This window comes from Megascapheus bottae, chromosome 12 (genome assembly GCF_031878675.1).
Source record: "Megascapheus bottae isolate mThoBot1 chromosome 12, mThoBot2.hap1, whole genome shotgun sequence".
Lineage (NCBI taxonomy): Eukaryota > Metazoa > Chordata > Mammalia > Rodentia > Geomyidae > Megascapheus > Megascapheus bottae.
Genome location: NC_143520.1, coordinates 10,504,063 through 10,525,005, shown reverse-complemented (window position 1 = coordinate 10,525,005; position 20,943 = coordinate 10,504,063). Strand labels below are relative to the sequence as shown.

Here is a 20,943-nt window from a genome sequence, read left to right as displayed (position 1 = left end):
GTATGAAAAAGCTATGTGACACCGCCCCCCACCTCCCCGCCCCGTCCCCCGTGCTCGCGGGGCGCTGCCCAGGTCCCGAGTGGGGTGGGCCGGCCGCCCCGCGTCGCGGAGGCCACCTGTCGCAGGTGCTCGGCCCCTCCCCCCTCCCGCAGAGGCGGGGCCGGGGCGCCCCGCCCACCCCTCGGCGGGCGCCGCACTGCAGCTCAGCCCTCCCTCCCTCCCGGCGTCCCCGCCCCGTCCCCGCCCCGCGGGACTCGGGAGGGAGCCCGCCCGAGCCGGCCGAGGACGCGGAGCGGGGTCCGCGGGCCCGCGGGGGCGCAGGCACCGGAGGCGGAGCGAGCGCGGGAGGTCGCCGCCGGGGACTCCGCTGCCCACCATGGTGGCCGCGCACGCTGCCCATGCTGCCGCCTCGGCCGAGTGGATCGCCTGTCTGGATAAAAGGTGCCCGGGCAGGGTCCTCCGCGTCCCCGGGGCCGCGCAGTCCCCGGGCGGGGAGGCGGAGACCGCGGCGGGCGCGGCCGCCGCTGGGCGCCGCAGTGGGGTCGGCACCCGGGTGCCGTGCGGCGCAGGGCGGCGGGGGCTGCGGGCCGGTGTCCCCTGAGCCGCGGGCGGGGGACGAGGACCTCCGCTCCCCCACCCCGGCGGGTGTCACCTGCGCGAGCTGCTTCCACGTGGCGGGGAGGATGCGGCGCAGGGTGGGGACGCGGCGGCGGCCCCTCGCGAGCCCCCCTGGCCGAGGCGCCCCGGGGTGCGCTCCTGGGAGGGGTATTCCGCCTGAGCGTCACTGGAGGATGGATGTGGGGGGGCTCTGGCGTTAGACCCCGCTGCCCGTCATTGAAGTTTTCAGGAGGGCGGGGGTTCGGGCAGGGGCTGAGTAACAACCTCGCTCTCTTCCTCTTTTTCTTCCTTTCTTAAAAAATGTTCCTGAATCCAGAGTGCGAGGGACGCAGCTGGCTGTCAGGTCCCTGGCTGCAATTCACAGCCCCCCCCCCCCACCCCGTGCCTGGCTCAAGGTCTGTGTTAGGAAGGTCACGCAGGAGGATGCTCGCTCTTCAAACCTGGACCCTTACACTAAGCCATGCCCCCCCCCCCCCCAGCCTGGTTACTCCTCACAGCCCCCTAAGGGAGGCGCCTGTGTGTGTGTGTGTGTGTGTGTGTGTGTGTGTGTGTGACGACGGATTACAATTGTTCCCAGGCGCTGGCAGCCTAATTTTCTGTTTGTCCAGATTGCAGGTTTAGCAGTAAACATTACCCAGTATGTTAGCAATTAGAGTTTATTACCCCGATGAAAAGGTGAAGCGCATGAACTTTCAGGGTCAGAGCTAGAAATCTTGCCCAGTGACCCGCCTCTAGATTGTGAAGTGTGGAAGGCTAATGATTCACATCTTGCAGCAACCTGCAGGACACCCTCTATTTGCATTTGGGAGCAATAGTTTATGTTCTGCCATATTGAAAAATGTTCAGTTAACAGTTTCATAACCAGATCAGACTTGAGAACCTTGAGTGTGACGCCCTGTGGGTACACTTTATGATAGGCTTTTGATGAAAACTACTCATCTGAGAAAAGCTAAATGTAGCTCATTTGAGCAACTTAATATGAGGAATAATCTTGACTTTCAATTAACATCCAGTAGCAAAATTTCAGGGGAGGGGGAGGGAGGGCATTGTCCTATTTGCGGCTAAAGTGATATGTACTAATATTAGAGAACTGCTGGCAGTAAATAGGAAGACAAGTGAAGTGATGGTTTAATCATACAGAATTATATAAAGAGGAACCAAGAGCATGTTTAAGTGTAGAGCTTGCTAATGTGGTAAGTAATGTAAATTTAATAGTTTGGGAAAAGTGAATTATCAAACAAGAGACAATCAAGATCTTACATCTAATCTATAAATAGTACTGCTTTCTCATGAGTGAAATTTTTAGATAATGAATAACACTTCTATTTGTAGAACTGCCTGCCTGGCATGTCATTTTTTTTTTTTTGAACAGTTGGTAATTCACTGGAAACCTGTAGTGAATAAGTACTTATGGTAAAAATCAGAGCAATACTAATGCAAGTGGGTTCTGACTGTCTCAGTCTTTTCATGATGTGCTTCTGCCTAAATGGTTTTATTAGGCTAGATTTTTAGAGCATGGGTGCTGCAATGTAGTGCTGCCATTCATAACGGGGGAAAAGCTACCAGGAGAAACCAAAATCCTCCACAAATACTGAGGCTAGCATGAGCAGAGAGCAAGTGAATGGACAGATCAATGAGGGGAGGATTTGAGGCTTAGAGCTGTCATCACTTCTTGGACTTGTCACTTTTACTTCCTTGAGTCTCTGAAAAATGAGGCTAGGGCTCTCTCAGGTTTACCTTGAAGGGATGAGTGGACAATTTGAAGAGGAGTCTAAGGCTTTGAGTGCTTTTAAGCTAGCAGGTTGTGGTACAAGCAGTTAACTTTGTGGTCTTAGGACCAGCTGACTTGTGCTGCTTTTCTGTAGGTCCTCACCATAATTCCTATGCAGAACAGCTGAGAGAGGCTGCTTTCCCAGAGGGCTGGAGGGGAGGTTGATCTTGCTTTTTGAACTTACATTGCCCATTGTTTGAAGACAGAGGAAAGGGTGAGAGTGTGGTGGAAATGGGCTGGGAAGCCCCCAGAAATTCATCTTTTGTGGGGCTGCTGCCTTCATTCAGTGTGACTGGGAAATGCAATCTCAATTCTCCTTTCTAGGCACCATGCTGGCAGTGGCGGATGTGAGGAGAGTTACTGTGGCCCTGAGGGATGGGGGTCTGGGTGAGGGAACTCCATAAACAACTACTCACCATATGATAATAAGTGCTTTCAGGGAGATGTGTAAAGTGCTTTGGGAATGCAGACATCAGGTCTGCCAAGGAGGTTTCCCATGGGTTCCTGCCTGACCTCAGAGGTAAGGAATATTTTTACCAGGCAGGGAGTAGCAGAGAGAGCAGGCCAGGCAAAAGAGCAACTTGAGATAATGCTTACCTATCAATTTAAAATAGGCAGGATAACAGTATACAAAATTTGCATGTGGAGAAAAGAGTAGAAAATATGTAGTTTTTGTAGATTGTGTTGCAGAAAGAAAATACAAGGGCCTGCTGTGGTAGAATGCACCTGTAATCCCAGCTTGGTGTGAGAATTGTAGTCCTAGGCTAGACTCTGGGGAAAAGGAAGCACAGGCCCCTACCTGAAAAGACAACCAGGACTGGGATGTAGCTCAGTGGAAAGCACTTCCCTAGCAAGTGTAACGTACTGGATTTGATTCCCACTACCAGAAAACTAGTTCTATTGGCCAGGTTCTGAGAATTGCTGTTTGAAGCCAACCTAGGCAGAAAAGTCCATCAGGCTCTTAGCTCCAGTTAACCTCCAGGAAAGCAGAAGCTCAAAGTGGTAGAGTGCTAGCCTTGAGTGAAAAAGTTCAAGGACAATGTTCAGTCCCTCCCTGAGTTCAGGCCCCACAACCAACAAAACAAAAGAAACAAAAACAAAAAAAACAACCAAAAAAACCCCCCAGAACAACCTGGATTATGTCACAGGACCCTGAGTCAAACTATAGTATCTTTCTACTCGAAAAAAATAAGAAAAGCACATATATATTATATAATGCAATAATTATATAATATCTTGTATATAATATATATATATATTATATCTATGGTACTAGGGTTTGAATTCAGAGCTTAGAGCTTGCTAGGCATGTTTTACAAAGCTGAATCTCCAACCCTGAGAAGCTCTTTACGTATCTATCAACTATGAGCTGGAGAAACATATGAGCTGGTGCTGGTAGCTCATGTTTGTAATCCTAGCTACTAAAGAGGCTGAGATCCGAGGAGGTAGAGTGCTAGCCCTGAGCTGAAGGGTTCAAAGACAGTGCCCAGGTCCAGAGTTCAAGCCCCACAAAACATATGAAACATGTATAGATAACATTGTAGTCTTAGCACAGGCATTGCTGGAGCAAATCAAGCTTACCTATCTCGTGGATCTTACATTTTTTATTTTTATTTTTATTTTTTGCCAGTCGTGGGTCTTGACCTCAGGGCCTGAGCACTGTCCTTGGATTTTTCTCAAGGCTAGTGCTCTACCACTTGAGCTACAGCACCACTTCCAGCTTCTTAGTATGTATGTGGTACCGAGGAATGGAACCTGGGTCTTCATGCATGCTAGGCAAGCACTGTACCACTAGACTAAACTCCTGGCCCCACATTTTTATTTCAAAAAAATCAGTGATTATTCCCTAGGTATAAATTACATGGTTCTCACTATTTTGGATTTATGATGTCATTTCTTTTATTTTTTTAGTAGTGACCATTGTTTAGTTCTATGAGGATATTTTTCCAACAAGGGGTGAGGTTTGCCATCTGTGAACTTGAGAGCTATTTGTAAGTCAGAGCTGTGGCTGGAAAGGAGCTTTATGAAGGGACAGGGAACACATGTATGCTCACACATGTTTGGTAAATCATCACTTGTGTTAATCATGACAGTACAATTTAGCCAACTATGGCCTGTGGCCAGATGTGGCTGCTGCTTATCTAACTACTTGCTACAACGGTGTTACAGTTACATAAGTCAGGAAGAGTCTCTTAGTCTGATGCCACTCTTTCCCACTTTTTCCACCACAAATTATATGGTACATTTTCAACATAGTGTCCAGTGAGTACCACTGCTGCATTTGTTAAGAATGGTCATGTGGTGGGGGGGATGGTTGACGCTATTCAAAAAGAAATGTACTCATTACTTGACTTATGTAACTGCAACCCCTCAGTACATCACCTTTACAAATTTTTTTTCCAGTCCTGGGGCTTGAACTTAGGGCCTGAGCACTGTCCTTGGGCTTTCTCAAGGCTAGATTCCTATCACTTAAGACACAGCACCACTTGTAGCTTTTTCTATATATGTGGTACCAGGAATTGAACCCAGGTCTTTGTGCCTGCTAGGTAACCACTCTACCATTATGCCAAACTCCTGGCCCTACAAAATGGTTTTTAAAATTCTTGATTGGCTGGAAAATAAGCTAGAAAAGGAGTACTATTTCATGACCCAGAAAATGTATATAAATTAAAGTTTTAGTGTTGAACTACATTATTCAGTTCTATATTATCTGTGACTGTTTTCCCATTTGGGTTGAATAGTTATGCAGAGACTTGAGGCCTACAGAGCTTAAAACATTTACTGTGTGAACCTTTACAGTGGTTCAATGTTCCTTGCCCTAGATGGAAGCAGCTAGCTAAATAATTGACATAAAACCACTGAATATTAAAAAAATTGCCTTCTTTTGGGAAGATTTTCACAATATTCAATTTTTGGTATTGGGGATTGAACTCAGAGCCTGTGCTTTTGCTTAGCTTTTTTGTCTTTGTCTGAAACTCTATTATGTGTGCCAGACCTCCACTTCTGGCTGGTTCACTGGAGGTAAGAGTCTCATGTAGTTTTCTACCCAGGTCTGGCTTTGAACTATAACCCTCAGATCTCAGTCTCCTGAATAGCTAGGACTACAGGCATGAGTCACCAGCACCCAGCTGAACACTGTAATCTTTTTAAAAAGTACGGAGGAATATATGAATATATATGAATGAATCTATTTAAATATTCATGTTTCATTAAAAAGTATCTCTTGGATGGTTTCTCTGAAACTTACCACCCAAATAGATGGCAACTTAGCTATTTTGATATGGTTGAATGAAAGGAATCAAAGAACAAATTTACCATAACCAAAATACTTTGTAGCACAAATGGTGTGAGAAGATGACTCAGATATCAAAGATGCATCTGACATAGTCCCATCCTTGAGGAATGTAGAAGATCAAAGAAACACACAGAGCAGAAGCACTCCCCACGGGGAGGCTGGTGTCTTCCAGGCAGGTCCCCAGGGGTGACATTACCCTGGTAATTTCTCCAGGGCTCAGGGCTGGTCTGCACTCTTGGAATCCTGATTTGTCAGCACATCAAGAATTAATGCATCTTTCAGGGACAGATGCACAGGCACCAGCTTCTTGAGACCTTACAAACCGGACAGGTCGTTAATTTAAGAATAGAATAAAGCCAGCAACAGCAGAGAAGTGGGCATTCACTTCCTCTGGCTAATGCATTCTTTGTGTTGGCAAGTATAGTGAGGAATTCAGTTGTTAGTATATGTACTGTTCATGCAATTCCAAAGAGAAGCAAAGGTGCGGGGCGGGGGTGGGGGGGTGGGGTGGGTTCAGGATGATTTCTCTTTTGGCATGCATAGAGCCTGGGAATTGAATTCTAATCAGAAGGAAGAGCTGGGAAGGCTTCAGGCCAGCTTGGCTGTCCCCTCTTCACTTAGATCTCCATTACGAGGGCTCCTACAGCACAGGTGGCCTACCATTGTAATAACACAAGCCAAACTTTGTGCTAATTGCCTGTTTACTTCTCTTTTCACATCCCTTGATGTTCATCCCACTATTTTATTCATCAGCAGTGCAGTGACTGTACAAGGCACTGACACAGTAGGGATAAGGAGGCCCTCCTTGTCCTCCTGGGGCCGGGGTGGCCTCTGCAATCATGTATCTAGGCTTTTTCTTGGGAAAGGATGTGGGTAGGAACCATCACCCAATGTCCTTGTTGCTACTTAAAAACAGAAGTTTGGGGGCCGGGAGTTTGGCCTAGTGGTTAAGATGCTTGCGTAGCATGCATGAAGACCCGGGTTCGATTCCTCAGTACCACATACATAGAAAAAAGCCAGAAGTGGTGCTGAGGTTCAAGTGGTAGAGCTCTAGCCTTGAGAAAGTCCAAGGACAGTGCTCAGGCCCTGAGCTCAAGCCCAGGACTGGCAAAAAAAACAAAACAAAACAAAAAAAACAGAAGTTTGATGTGAATTATATATATATATATGTATATGTGTGTGTGTATACATGTATATTATTGTCAAGGTGATGTATAGAAAGGGCTATAGTTACCTGAGTTAGGTAATGAGTACACTTCTTTATTTTCTTTTTTTTTTTTTTGCTAGTCCTAGGGCTTGAACTTAGGGCCTTGGCACTGTCCCTGAGCCTCTCTGTGCTCAAGGCTAGTACTCCACCACTTGAGATACAGCACCACTGCCAGCTTTTATTGTGTATGTGATACCAAGGAATAGAACCCAGGGCTCTACCTCTAGGTCACATTCCCGCCCCAATGAGCACATTTCTTTTTGAACAGTGTCTCCCCTTTTCTTGATCTCTCCCAGTTTTTTTTTCCCATCCCCACCCACAAGTTGTGTAGTTCATTTTCAACATAGGGTCTATTAAGTATCATTGCTATATTTGTTCGTCCTTTATTCCGTCCTCTCTTTGTCCCCCATATCCTCACTCAAACAGATAAACTTACAAGCAAGGCAAAAGGTAAAGTGAAAAAGATATAGCATAGTGCTCTTCAATTTACTTAAAAAAAATTCAACCCAAGCTGTGCACCAGTGGCTCCTGCTAGAAATCCTAGCTACTCAGGAGGCTGAGATCTCAAGATCATGGTTTGAAGCTAGCCAGGCAGAAAAGTTTGTGAGACTTATCTCCATGAACCAGCAAAAAAACTGGCTGGGAGTGTGGCTCAAGTGGTAGAGTGCTAATTGTGGATTGAAAAGAAACTGGGCTAGAGCTTGAAGCCCTGAGTTCAGCCATAGTAATCACACGTGCACGCACGTGTGCACACACGCGCAAACACACACACGCACGCACACACACACACACGACTTCATTTTCATGCTTTTATGATAGAAAACTTCAAAATATACAAAAAGAAGGGAGAGCGTGATGATTCTTCCACTCACCAACCATCATTAACTAATATAGTCAATTTTGCATTCTCTTCTTCTCTTCTTTTTCTTTTCTTTTTTAGTTCCAATCCTGGGGCTTGAATTCCGGACCTGGACGATCCCCCCCCTTTGTTGGTTGTAGGACTTAAACTAAGGGCCTGGGGGTACTATCCCTGAGCTCTTTTGCTCAAGGTCAGCGCTGTACCACTGTGAGCCACAGCTCCACTTCTGGTTTTCGGGTGGTTAATTGGAGATAAGTGCTTCATGGATTTTTTTCTTGCTCAGTCTGGCTTTGAGCTACGAACTTCAGATCTCAGCCTCCTGAATAGCCTGGATTATAGGCATGAGCTACCAGTGCCCAGCCTCTGAACTTCTTTTGCTAGTGCGTTACCACTTAAGCCAGAGTGCTATTTCTGGCTTTTTAAAGGTCATTTATTAGACATCAGAGTCTTATGGACTTTTCTTTCCAGACTGGCTTTGAACTTCTATCTTCAGATTTCAGTCTTTTGAATTACTAGGTTTATAAACAAGAACCACCAGCATTTATTTATTTATTTATTTATTTATTTATTTATTTATTTATTTATTTATTTATTTATTTATTGTGGGTCATGGGGCTTGAACTTGGCCTGGGTGCTGTCCCTAAGCTCTTCAGCTCAAGGCTACCACTTTCCATTTTTTTTTTCTAGAGGTTAATTGGAGATAAGAGTCTCAGGTCCTTTTGTGCCTGGGCTGGCTTTGAACCCTGATCCTCAGATCTCAGCCTCCTGAGTAGCTAGGATTACAGGTGTGAGCCACAGCACTCCGCAGATCTTGCTTTCTTTAAATACTCATTCATACTCCCCTGCCCTCAGGATTATTTTGAGGCAAATCCTGAATGTGGAATTTCATTTGAGAATATTTTAGTACATATCTCTAAAAGGTTAAGATTCTTTATAAATAAAACAGTATCCTTACTACACATTCCAATATCTGACATTAATTCTCCAAAATAACCAAATACCCAGTTGATATTCAGCAATATCTATTTCTCTCAGAATGTTCTTTTTCAGTTTGTCTATGTTAGGTAAATAAGTTATATACCATTTATAAGTTTCTAGAGCTGGTCTTACAGTCTCTTTTTCTGGATACTTATTTTTGAGGAAGCTATTACTTTTTATGTTCTGAATTTTAATTGTTCCCCAGGGTATTTCTTGAACACATACCCCTGTCTTCCATATTTCTTGAAATTGACATTTGGGTCTAGATCTGGATCAAATTCAAATTTAATTGGTTAGCAAGAAAGCTTGAGCTGAAGAAAGTAAAATGTAGTGTCATTACAGGGCACATTCATCTCCTTCTGTGATGTTAGCAAGCGGTCGCTTTCAAGTTTAATGCTGGGCACCTATGTATTTGTAGTGTCTGGGGACATCACATCATGACCCTGAATCCATGGGCACTCATCAAAGATACATGTGAAACCGCTAGAGGAGAGCACAGCCTCATATCCAATCAGTGCTGAATTCTGTGACTCTGACTTTGAACACTGTAAGATTGTAGGAGAGGAAATTTTAGCCAGCCCTGAATTTCCTCAGATGTGAGGGTACAGGGGTGCTGCCCAAGGAGCAGTTTACCTTTGAATAGTAAGTTAGTCCAGCATACCCTTGGCCCTGCTGCTGTTCTCACGTCCCATGTGAGCCTGGAGGAATTGGGAGAAGTGATGTCCTGCAAAGCCAGGCCAGCCTCCTTGTCTTTTCTGAGTTCCTCTGGAGGGATTTCTGGCTCCACTCACTAGGGAGAGTGGGACTGGCAGCAAGACTTGTGTGCAGGTTTATAAGCTCTTATAGTTCCTCCTTTTAGTCCTGCTTAGTGTCCAAGCTCCAGGAAGCTAATAAAAACTAGTTTAGATCTTTGTTTGATTTAGGTCAACTGCATGTATCCTCAGTAGAAAGGGAAAGTTTCTCTCCATTGCTTTCTGCTCAAGATGAGTGAGAGGGAAAATGGCCGGAGGAGGCAATCGAAGCCAGAGGAACAGAGTGGAGATGACAGGGTGGACAAATGAGCCAGAAGGAGCCAGCCACACGTCTGAAGGAAAGCACGACTCTTGGAGTGGAGGCAGTACAGTCCTTGCTGTGTTCACTCAGCTGCTTCCTTGTGCACAAGGAAAGGAAAACAAAGGGTGCAGCTCCTCACTTTTCTCTTCACAATGCTGTTTCTTGGAGCATGCATCCATCCTTTTTTGTTTTATGCAGCTCACTTAAATTTTACATACTTGGCTTATTTTCTGGACTGGATGAATTTTTTTTTCAGCTGTACTTTGGTTTGTTTTATTTTAATTGTACCCTGACTAGTCAATAGTACTATTCCTAGTTAAATAAATATTTTTATTAGTTTTTTTTTTAATTTGAAGATTTTATTGCTGGGCACGGTGGCTTAGGCCTATAATCCTCACTACTCAGAGGAGGCTGGGATTTGAGGATCCTGGTTCAAAGCCAGCCCATGCGCAAAAGAACCCGAGACTCTTATCTCCATTTAATCACTAAAAAAATGGGAAGTGGGGAGAAGAGAGCTGTGGCTCAAGGAGTAAGGCAGTAACCTTGAACTGAAGAGCTGAGGGACAGTGTCCAGGCCTAGAATTCAAGTCCATGACCCACAACAAAGATAAAAGATTTTATTAACGCTGATTTTTTTTTACATCATATTTCAAATGTCAAGTTTAACAAACAAGTATTCAAGAATGGAATCTCTATATGCAATCACTGGCACATAAATTTTAGAACATAATTAAGCTGGGAGTTTGTATGTCATAGATACATATCGATCTATACAATATGTCAATATGTCTATAGAATATATATTCCATCATAGGTTTATATGTCTATATAGTTATATTTATAACTCCAAGTTCATGTCAATGACCTAGAGTACCCAAGTATTGAGTCACCACTCCTGTATTGTTTGGATCTAATATCCACATATCAAGAAGACCATGCATCTTTTGTTCCTTTGTCTTGATTTATCTCACAAAACATGATTTGCTCTCGTTTCATCCACTTCCCAGTGAATGCCATTATTTTATCTTGTCTGGTGGCTATGTGGAATTTCACATTTTCTGTATCCATTCATTTCTAGTGGGGCATTGGGTTGTTTCTATTACTTGGCTATTGTGAATAGTGCAGAGATGAACATGGCTGAGCAGGTGTCCTTAACCATATCCTGGGTTATGAAGCTCAGAGTAGATGTCTAGGAATAGTATAGCTCGGTCATAGGGAAGGTCTATTTTCAGTTCTTTAAGAAACCTCCACACTGCCTTCCAGAGTGGCTGAACTAGTTTACATTCCCACCAGCAGTGCAGTTGGGTTCCTCTTTCTCTACATCCCTGCCAGCGTTTGTCATTGTCTGAGTTCAGAATATGGCCATTCTGATTGGAGTAAGGTGGTACTTTAGGGTTGTTTTTATTTGCATTTTTCTTTATGACCATAGATGATGAACATTTTCTCATATGTTTCTTTGCCATTTTAACCTCTTCTTTTGGTAAGTCTCTCTTTAGTTCCCTTGCCATGGTTTGTTAGGCTTGGGGGTGGGATTAATTTGTTGAGTTCCCTGTAGATACTGGATATTAAATGTTTGTCTGCTGTATTATCGGAAAATATCTTTTCCCAATTGGTTGGCTGTCTTTCTACTTCAGTAGCTATGTTTTTGTCTATGCAAAACCTTTGTATTTTTAGGTAGTCCCATTTGTTGAGTCTCTCTCCAATCTCTTGTGACCCTGGGACTCTCTGTTCAAGAAGTTTTTACCTGTGCCTATGAGTTCCAGTTAAACTGGATGAATTTTTGTGTCTCTGGGATATTCCTAGTTGAATGTCTCTGAATTTTTTTTTTTGTGTGTGTGTGTGTGTGTGTGTGTGTGTGTGTGTGTTAGTGTTTGGGCCTGAACTCAGAGCCAGGGCACTTTTGTGCTCAAGGCTAGCACTCTACCATTTGAGCCACACCTTCACTCCTGGATATTTTTGGTAGTTAATTGAAGATAATAGTCTTAGACTTACTTGGACTTACTTGACCTAGCTGGCTTAAAACTTGGATACTCAGGGAGCCGGGAGTTTGGCCTAGTGGTAGAGTGCTTGCCTAGCATGCATGAAGACCTGGGTTTGATTCCTCAGTACTACATACATAGAATAAAAAAAAGCCAGAAGGCTGGGAGTTTGGCCTAGTGGTTGAGTGCTTGCCTAGCATAGACAAAGACCCGGGTTTGATTCCTCGGTACCACATACGTAGAAAAAAAAAGCCAGAAGTGGTGCTGAGGCTCAAGTGGTAGAGCTCTAGCCTTGAGAAAGTCCAAGGACAGTGCTCAGGCCCCTGAGCTCCAGCCCAGGACTGGCAAAAAAAAAAAAAAGCCAGAAGCAGTGCTGTGGCTCCAGTGGTAGAGCGCTAGCCTTGAGAAAGCCCGAGGACAATGCTCAGGTCCTGAGTTCAAGGCCCAGGACTGGCAAAAAACAAAAAACCCAAAAGACAAAAAAGCCAAAAAACTGGGATACTCAGATTGCAGCCTCCAGAGGTGCTAGCATTACTGGTGTGTACCACCCAGCTTCTCATAGAAATGCTGTGGCAGAATTTGTCTCTCTTCATCTGCCCCTGCTCCAAAGGCCACACAAAGAAGACCCTATATTCTCCATCTCCCTTCAGCTCAGGGGTCCGTGTGACAAACTTCTGGTGATGTGAATCCACACAAGTCTTACTGGCAGCTTCTAGGAAAGGTTTTGCTCCATTGGTAGAGGTATTTGATATCTCTTTAGTCTGTTCTGCATGGGGTTAAAATCTGAGGCCTCCACCCTGTATTCTAGAAGGAAGGACTAAGAGAAACCTAAGACTCCAGTTATGCTTTTGCTCAGCTGCTGAATCTAAATCAACAGTTGTGTATCTTCAGATGTTTTTGTTTTGTGAAGAGAAAATATATTTGCTAACATTTGCTGATCTACGTCTAAAATTTTCACTCTTAACCCTGTTCACATTAGGTTTTTCTTCTTCTTTTCCTGATTTATTAATGACATCATAACTCTCTCCTGTTCAAAACTTTGAAGTTACTCATGTTTCCATGTTCTGTGTCCTTTTTGACACCTTATCGGTCACCAGCTTTCCTTTGGCCTTTATATATTCTCCTCCTTGTTTTTGGCTTCTAATCTTGAGACTGAATACGCTCAAATCAGCTCTGCTTTAGGATCATCCAGATTTGGATTCAAATTTTATTACCTTTATCCCCTAGCTAGGTGATTTCCACTTGTCTAGCTATGAGAGCCAAGTTATTACTTTTTCTAAGGCTACCAGTTCCTACCACAATAACTGTGTTGAAGGTTGTGGATTAAGAAAGCAAGTGAATGTGAATGACTGACTCTGAATAGAGATATAATACATAGGGCTTAATGAGTTTGAGGGCTGGTGTATATACATTCATATCCGAGTTTTGATATGGGCAAGTCAGCCAAATATCAACCTTAAAAGTTAACCTGACAAGAACACATGCCTTAATGGTGATTTGCTTCTCCTTTGAGAGAATGTAGGAAGATGGGTGTTTTCTAGAGGAGGAGTGTGCCAAGACTCAACACACAAACAGATGGCACTCAGAACTCCACACATTATACCATAGGTCATGCCATAGGTCATGGGCCTGCCGCTGTAAGCATGGAAACAAAGCTAATTGCATTGACATTTTAAAGTACTTAGCTGTGAGTGACCTAATTTTTATTTTTTAAAGGCTTTTATTAAATAAAAGTGACTATAAAATCTAAGCATGCAAATAAGATGACTTGCTTTATAAAAATAATATTAGTTGGTTAAAAGTTCAAAATCCTCTCTCTTTTATTTTTGATTAAATGGAGGACTAATTTTAAGGCCCTTAGAAAATGATTAACAATTTCAGTGTTGGAAACAAATAGAAAAGACCTTTGATAGGAGGCAAACATTATTTGCAACTTAATAATGTGATTCTTTGTAGTATGTGAAAATTCAGTTCTGTTTAAACTTCAAAAAGGATTAATTTTGTACTTGGTATTTGAGAAGACTTCTCATTTAGTCATTGATAATTATTTTTCATCTTTATTGAGGTATAATTAACAAAAACAGTTACATATATTTAAAAGGTAAAGCTTGATTTTCTTTTCTTTTTTTATGCGTATGTACGTATGTGAGTATGTGCCAGTACTGGGGGCTTGAACTCAGGACCTGAATACTGTCCTTTAGCTTTTTCATTTAATGCTGACTCTCTACTACTTTAGCCATTGTTCCACATCTGATTTTTATGTGTTTAATTGAACTTAAGTGTCTCACAGACTTTTCTGCTCAGGTTGACTTTGAACCATGATCCTTGGATCTCAGTCTTCTGAGCTAGTACAACAGGTATGAGTCATCGATGCTTGGCTTACTAATGTTATTTTTTATGTGCTTTTGATATTTTTCTCATCATGATATACTGGTATGTTCCCCTCCACCCCCGTGTTAGCGCTTGAACTCAGGGCCTGGTCACTGTTTCTGAGCTTTTAAAATTAGGGCTAATGCTCTACCACTTGAGCCACAGTTCCATTTGTGGCGTTTTGGATAAGTGGAGGTAAAAGTCTCTTGCTCAGGATGAATTAGTACTGTGATCTTCAGAGTTCAGCCTCCTGAATTGTTAGGATTACAGAAATGAGCCACCAATGCCTGGCTTGTTTTACTTTTTTTTTGTGTGTGTGTGGGTCATGGGGCTTGAACAAGAGGGCGCTGTCTTTGAGCTCTTTAGCTCTAGGCTACTACCCTACCTCTAGGCTGGGGCATTGTCCCTGAGCTCTTCAGCTCAAGGTTACCACCCTACCCTTGAGCCAAGCCCCACTTCTGCTTTCTAGAGGTTAATTGGAGATAAGAGTCTCAGGTCCTTTTGTGCTTTTCTGCCTGGGCTGGCTTTGAACCTTGGTAGGGTTACAGGGTTACAGGCCTGAGCCACTGAGCCCAGCATTGTTTTCCTTTTTTTTTTTTTAATGTAACAATTGAAGGGAATTATGATATTAGGGCAATGGTTAGACATCAGACTTGTAAATATTTTCTAGTGATATTTGAAAAAAATATGTCATAGCTTTCTATCCAGAAGTTTTATACTTTTATTTACCTAAACTACCACTACTACTTCTACTAAACATGTAACCCAAAGCTCCTGTTAAATCATCCAGGTGGTCAGTTCCTAAGTAAGGAATAGCTCTATAGACAGACCAGGGAGCAGTTATAGAAGATATCTCGGCAATCACATAAGAAGACAGCTATATCTGTAAGGGAGATCTCTGAAGCATAGCCAAACTGGTTAAATATGAATAGAACATAATTTCAGCTCCTTGAGCCATAACTGCAGTAGTGTGTTATCAGCTCGTGAATGCCTCTTATCTTTCCTCAATAGAATTTCCCATTATCTCTACTGCTTTGCTTCCTACCTGTCCAGCACTTCAGTGGATATTTATCTTAACAACTTTAAAGGCTCATTTTAGAATTCAACATTCAATGGGTGATGGAGGGCCATGTAAATTTAATTTTTAAAACATAGTGGGTTTGAGCCTGGGCACTGGTGGCGCATGGCTAGTTATTCATGAGGCTGCGATATGAGGATTGTGGTTTGAAGCCTGTGGGGGCCAGGAAAGTCTGTGAGACTCCTATCTCCAGTTAACTGATAAAAAGCGAGAAGTGGAGCTATGTGTTAGGTGGTTGAGTGCTAGCCTTGACCAACAAAGCTGAGGAACAGGGCCCAAGCCCAGAGTCCAAGCCCTACGAGCAGCACACAAACAAAAACACCCTTCGTGGATTCAGATGATTAATATATTTTGTGTTTCCTTCTTTGAATGTTCTAACCCTAAGGATCCATAACATAAATGAGAGGTTATCTAAAAGGTAATATTCAATTCATCAAATTGTAAAATAGGAATAATTAATAGTATGTATATATTACTCATTGCTCTCAGGAAACAAGTACAGGCATTGCCGAGACAGGAGAGTGAACATAGACAAGAAAGAAAGAGATGGAAGGAATGACTTTTTAAAATGCTGAGATTTAATCAGGTGAGAATTAATGAGCTGGTGGCTCATGCCTGTAATCCGAGCTACTCAGGAGTTTCAGATCTGAGGATCACAATTTTAAGCCAGCCTAGACAGGAAATTCCATTGAGACTATTATTTCCACTTACAGAGAAAGCTGGAAGAGCTGCTGTGCCTCAAGTGGTAGCGTGCTAGCCTTGAGCAAAAGAAGTTCAGGGATATCACCCAGGCCAGAGTGCAAGCCCAGAACCAGGGGGAAAAAAAGCAAGAAACTGAGAATTCCCTAAAAGGGAGACTTTCTTGTACTTTAGTTGAACTAATTTCAATTTCCTATTTTAGTTATTCACCGACTGTTGGTTTTTTATCTGCCTTCAAATTCTGCCACATAAGAATGTCTCTATAGCTACAATAACATTCTTTCTTTCTTTCTTTCTTTCTTTCTTTCTTTCTTTCTTTCTTTCTTTCTTTCTTTCTTTTTCTTCCTTTTTTTTTTTTCTTCCTTTGCCAGTTCTGGGTTTGAGCTCAAGGCTTGAGCACTGTCCTTAGGCTTTCTCAAGGGCTCGACCACTTGAGCCACAACACCACTTCTGGCTTTTTCTATATATGTGGTACTGAGGAGTCTACATGGTACTAGATCTTCATGCATGCCAGGCAAGCGCTCTACCACTAGGCCAAACTCCCAGCTCCTGAACATCTTAATCTTGACAGAGCGAGCAACTCAGATATATAATTGATTTTTTTCTGCAGTCTACTTATTTATAAAGCTATTCAGTAGAAAAGTCATTGATGGGATTTTTAGCTCACAGGACTGATATTGAAGGAATCAAAAGAGATCTAAAAGATTAGTGATAAGGGAAATTATAGAAAAAGACAACTATTTACATTTTAATTTGAGGCCTCATGCTTGCTAGAATGGTACACTGCCACTTGAGCCCTACCTCTATCCTTGCTTTTGCTGGTTATTAGATTATTATTGTTGTTGTTATTGTTATTATTGCTGGCTTTTCTGAGATAGGATCTTAAGAAATTTTCTGCTTAGGCTCGCCTTAAACCTTGAGCCTCCCACTTTGAGCCTCCCAAGTAGCTAGGATTATGCACACAAATCTGGTGAAAATGTGTCTTGAAAATAAAATCCCACTGTGTTTGGATTGTAAAACAGGAGGCAGAGACATTAATACCATTCTTGCTGAATGAGTGACCTATAATGCCATGATCTTACCGCATCTCTCACTCTTGATTTGTTTTGTGAAGAGTGCCACATTATCGCCAAAAATGCCCCCACCCATCATACTCGGATATCTTTCTGAGAACTGTGTGCATCTGACATGTGTTAACATACTTCATCCTTCCCAGATGGATAACAGGAGGGAACTTAGGAAAGGTTGCAGACTCTGCTTTACACTATATCTAATTGGGGGTCAAATCAAACCAATTTTGGCTTAATTTATTAATTTATTTCCATAAACCTTATCATCAAGAATAGAATGGTCACAAAACTTGAGCATATGTCTTCCGTGGTATTTTTGGTATAAGTATTTTTTAAAAATACACTTCATACACACATTAGATTACAGGCCTTCACTCTTGCTTGGTTTGATTACTTGGTTGGTGCTCTATAACTCGAGCTACTCCACTGTACTTGTTTTATTTTTGCTAGTTTGGAGACTTTTCTACCTAAGGTGGTTTCACGCTGTAATTCTCTGATCTCATTTTTTTTTTTGCCACTTCTGGGCTTGAGCTCAGGGCCTGAGCACTGTCCTTGGACTTTCTCAAGGCTAGAGCTCTACCACTTGAGCTTCAGCACCACTTCTAGCTTTTTTTTCTATGTATGTGGTACTGAGGAATCAAACCCAGGTCTTCTTGCATGCTAGGCAAGTACTCTACCACTAGGCCAAACTCCCGGCCCTGATATCATTCTTTTGAGCAGCTAGGATTACAGGCGTAAGGCACCAACACACTGCTAATTTCATGACTCTTAAAAATGGAAATCAGAAGATAATATTTTTCTGGGTTACTAAAAGTCTTTTTTGTTTTAGAGGTGAGGTGAAATGGGATTAACCTTTATTATAATTTCTCTGAAACACGGGATTATTTATTTTTTATTTTTAAATTTAATTTACCGACATTGATTTTTACATAATATTTCAAATGTCATGTTTAACAAGCAAGTATTCAAGAAGGGAATCTCTATATACAAACACTGGCACATAGATTTTAGAACATAATTAAAATTAGGCTGAGGGTTTGTATGTCATAGGTACATATTAATATATGTAATAAAACATTATGTTTATAGAGTATGTAGCCAATCATGGATTTTTATGTATGTAGTTCTGTTTATATTTCCAAGACCATGTCCATAACCTTGGGTACCCAAATATTGAGTCATCACTGTTGTACTGTTTGGATCTAATATCTAAATATTAAGGAGACCATGTGCCTTTTGTTCCTTTGGTCTTGACTTATCTCACCCAACATGACTCGCTCTAATTTCATCTACTTCCCAGAAAATGCCATTATTTTATCTTGTCTGTTGGCTATGTAAAATTCTATTGTATATAGGTACCACATTTTTTGTATCCATTCACCTACAGTAGGGCATCTGGGTTGTTTCCATCGCTGGCTATTGTGAATAGTACAGAGATGAACATAGCTGAGCAGGAGTCCTTAATCATATCCTGGGTTATGATGCTCAGGGTAGATGCCCAGGAGTGGTATGGTGGGATCGTAGGGAAGGTCTATTTTCAGTTCTTTAAGAAACTTCCCAACTGCCTTATGGAGTGGCTGAAAGTTTACATTCTACCAGCAGTGCAGTAGGGTTCCTCTTTCTCCACAACCCTGCCAGCATTTGTCATTGTCTGAGTTCAGAATATTGGCCATTCTTATTGGGGTAAGGTGGTATCTTAGGGTTGTTTTTATTTGCATTTCCTTTATGACCATGGATGATGAGCATTTTCTCACATGTTTTTCTGCCACTTTAACCTCTTTTGATAGGTCTCTCTTTAGTTCCCCTGTCCATTTAGTGATTGGTTTGTTGGACTTGGGGGTGGGATTAATTTATTGAGATATCTGTAGATATTGGATATTAAGTGTTTGTTTGCTGTATTATTGGCAAATATCTTTTCCCAGTTGGTTGGCTGTCTTTCTACTTTAGTAGCTATGCTTTTTTAAAAAAATTTTTATTGTAATTAATAAAAGGGTTACATGATATTTGCCAGATAGAAAGTGCATTAATTCACATACATTGATACCCTTTCACATGTCTTGGTACCCATTATCCTCCCCCCCACCCCCCCACCTGTCTTGGAGTAGCTATGCTTTTATCTGTGCAGAAACTTTTTATTTTTAGGTAGTCCCATTTATCAAGTCTCTCTCCAATCTGTTGTGACCCTAGGACTCTGTTCAGGAAGTTTTTGCCTATGCCTATGAGTTCCAGTGTCTCTCCTACTCTATCATGTAACAGTTTCAAGGTTTTAGGTCTGATATTGAGGTCTTTGATCCATTTTGAGTTAATGCTTGTGCATAGCGAAAGACTAGGATCAATTTTAAGTTTTCTGCAGCCCAGTTTTCCCAGCACCAATAATTGAATAAGCTGTGTTTGCTCTACTGTATTGTATATCTTTGGCTCTTTTGTCAAATACAAGTTGACTATAGGTATGTGGTTTTATATCTGGGTCTTCTATTCTGTTCCACTGATCTTTTGGTCTATTTTTGTGCCAATACCATGCTGTTTTTGTTATTATGGCTCTATAGCAGAGTTTGAAGTCTGGTATTGTAATACCACCTGCATTGCTCTTTTTGCCTAGAATTGTTTTGGCTATTCTAGGTCTTTTCTTGTTCCATATGAACCTTTGGATTACACCTTCTATTTCAGTAAAGAATGTCTTTGAGATTTTGATGGGGATTGCATTGAATTTGTATATCAATTTTGGCAGTATAGCCATTTTCACTATGTTGGTTCTCCCTACCCATGAGCATGGGATGTCTTTCCATTTCTTGGTATCCTCTTTAATTTCTTTCGTTAGGCTTTTACAGTTTTCATTAAATAATTTCTTTACATCTTTGGTTAATTCCTAAATATTTTATTGTCTTGTGGGCTCTTGCAAATGGGATCATTTTCTTGATTTTGCTTTCTCTTTGTGAATTGTTGGTGTACAGAAAGGCTACTGACTTTTGCAGCTTGATTTTGTATCCTGTCACTTTGCTAAAGTGGTTTATTAGTTCTAGGAGTTTGGGAATAGAGTTTATTGGGTCGTTCAGGTATAGGATCATGTCATCTGCGCATAGGGATAATTTAATTTCTTCTTTCCTATGTGGATCCCTTTGATGTCCTTCTCTTGCCTTATTGCTCTGGCTAAGGGTTCCAGCACTATATTGAAGTGAAGTGGAGAGAGTGGGCATCTCTGCCTAGTTCCTGATTTTAAGGTAAATGGTTCTAGTCTTTCTCCATTTAGTATGATACTGGCTATAGGTTTGTCATATATGGCTTTAATTATTTTAGGGAATGTACCTCCTATTCCTATTTTTTCTAGTTTTTTCAACATGAATGGATGTTGTATTTTATCAAATGCCTTCTCTGCATCCAGAGAAATTATCATATGATTCTTAACCTTAGCTCTATTGATACAATGTATTACATTAACTGACCTGGGAATGTTAAACCAGCCTTGCTTCTGTGGGATGAAGCCTACTTGATTGTAGTGTGTACTTTTTAAAATTTGTTTCTGGATTTTGTTGGATGGTTTTTTTTTTTTGTCAGTCATGGGCCTTGAAGTCAGGGCCACTGTCCTTGGGCTTTCTCAAGGCTAGAGCTCTACCTCTTGTGCCACCATTTCTGGTGTTTTTTTTTATGTATGTGGTACGGAGGAATTGAACCCTGGTCTTCATGCATGCTAGGCAAGCACTCTACCATTAGGCTAAATTCCTGGCCCATGGCTAGTATTTTATTGAGGAGCTTTGTATCTGTGTTCCTTAGACAGATTGGCCTGTAGTTCTCTTTTTTGTTGGTCTTTCCCTGGTTTGGGGATGAGTTTGACATTAGCTTCATAAAATGAGTTTGGTATGGCTCCTTCTGCTTCTATTTCTTGGAAGAGTTTCAAGAGTATAGGTATTAATTCATCTTTAAAAGTCTTATAGAATTCCACAGTGAAACCATCTGGACCTGGGCTCTTTT

The 20,943-nt window shown here is 41.9% G+C and overlaps 1 protein-coding gene across 2 annotated transcripts in view; it reads left to right on the top strand.

The window, feature by feature from the left end:
- The first annotated feature begins 280 nt into the window (after window positions 1-280).
- Window positions 281-20,943, top strand: part of Rapgef4 (Rap guanine nucleotide exchange factor 4) — a 303,371-nt gene continuing 282,708 nt past the window's right edge. For both annotated transcript variants that reach the window (XM_090342624.1, XM_090342623.1), the window contains exon 1: window positions 281-441. In XM_090342624.1, coding sequence (XP_090198750.1) covers window positions 377-441 — 65 coding nt within the window. In that variant the 5' untranslated portion in view covers window positions 281-376. The remainder of the gene's footprint in view (window positions 442-20,943) is intronic.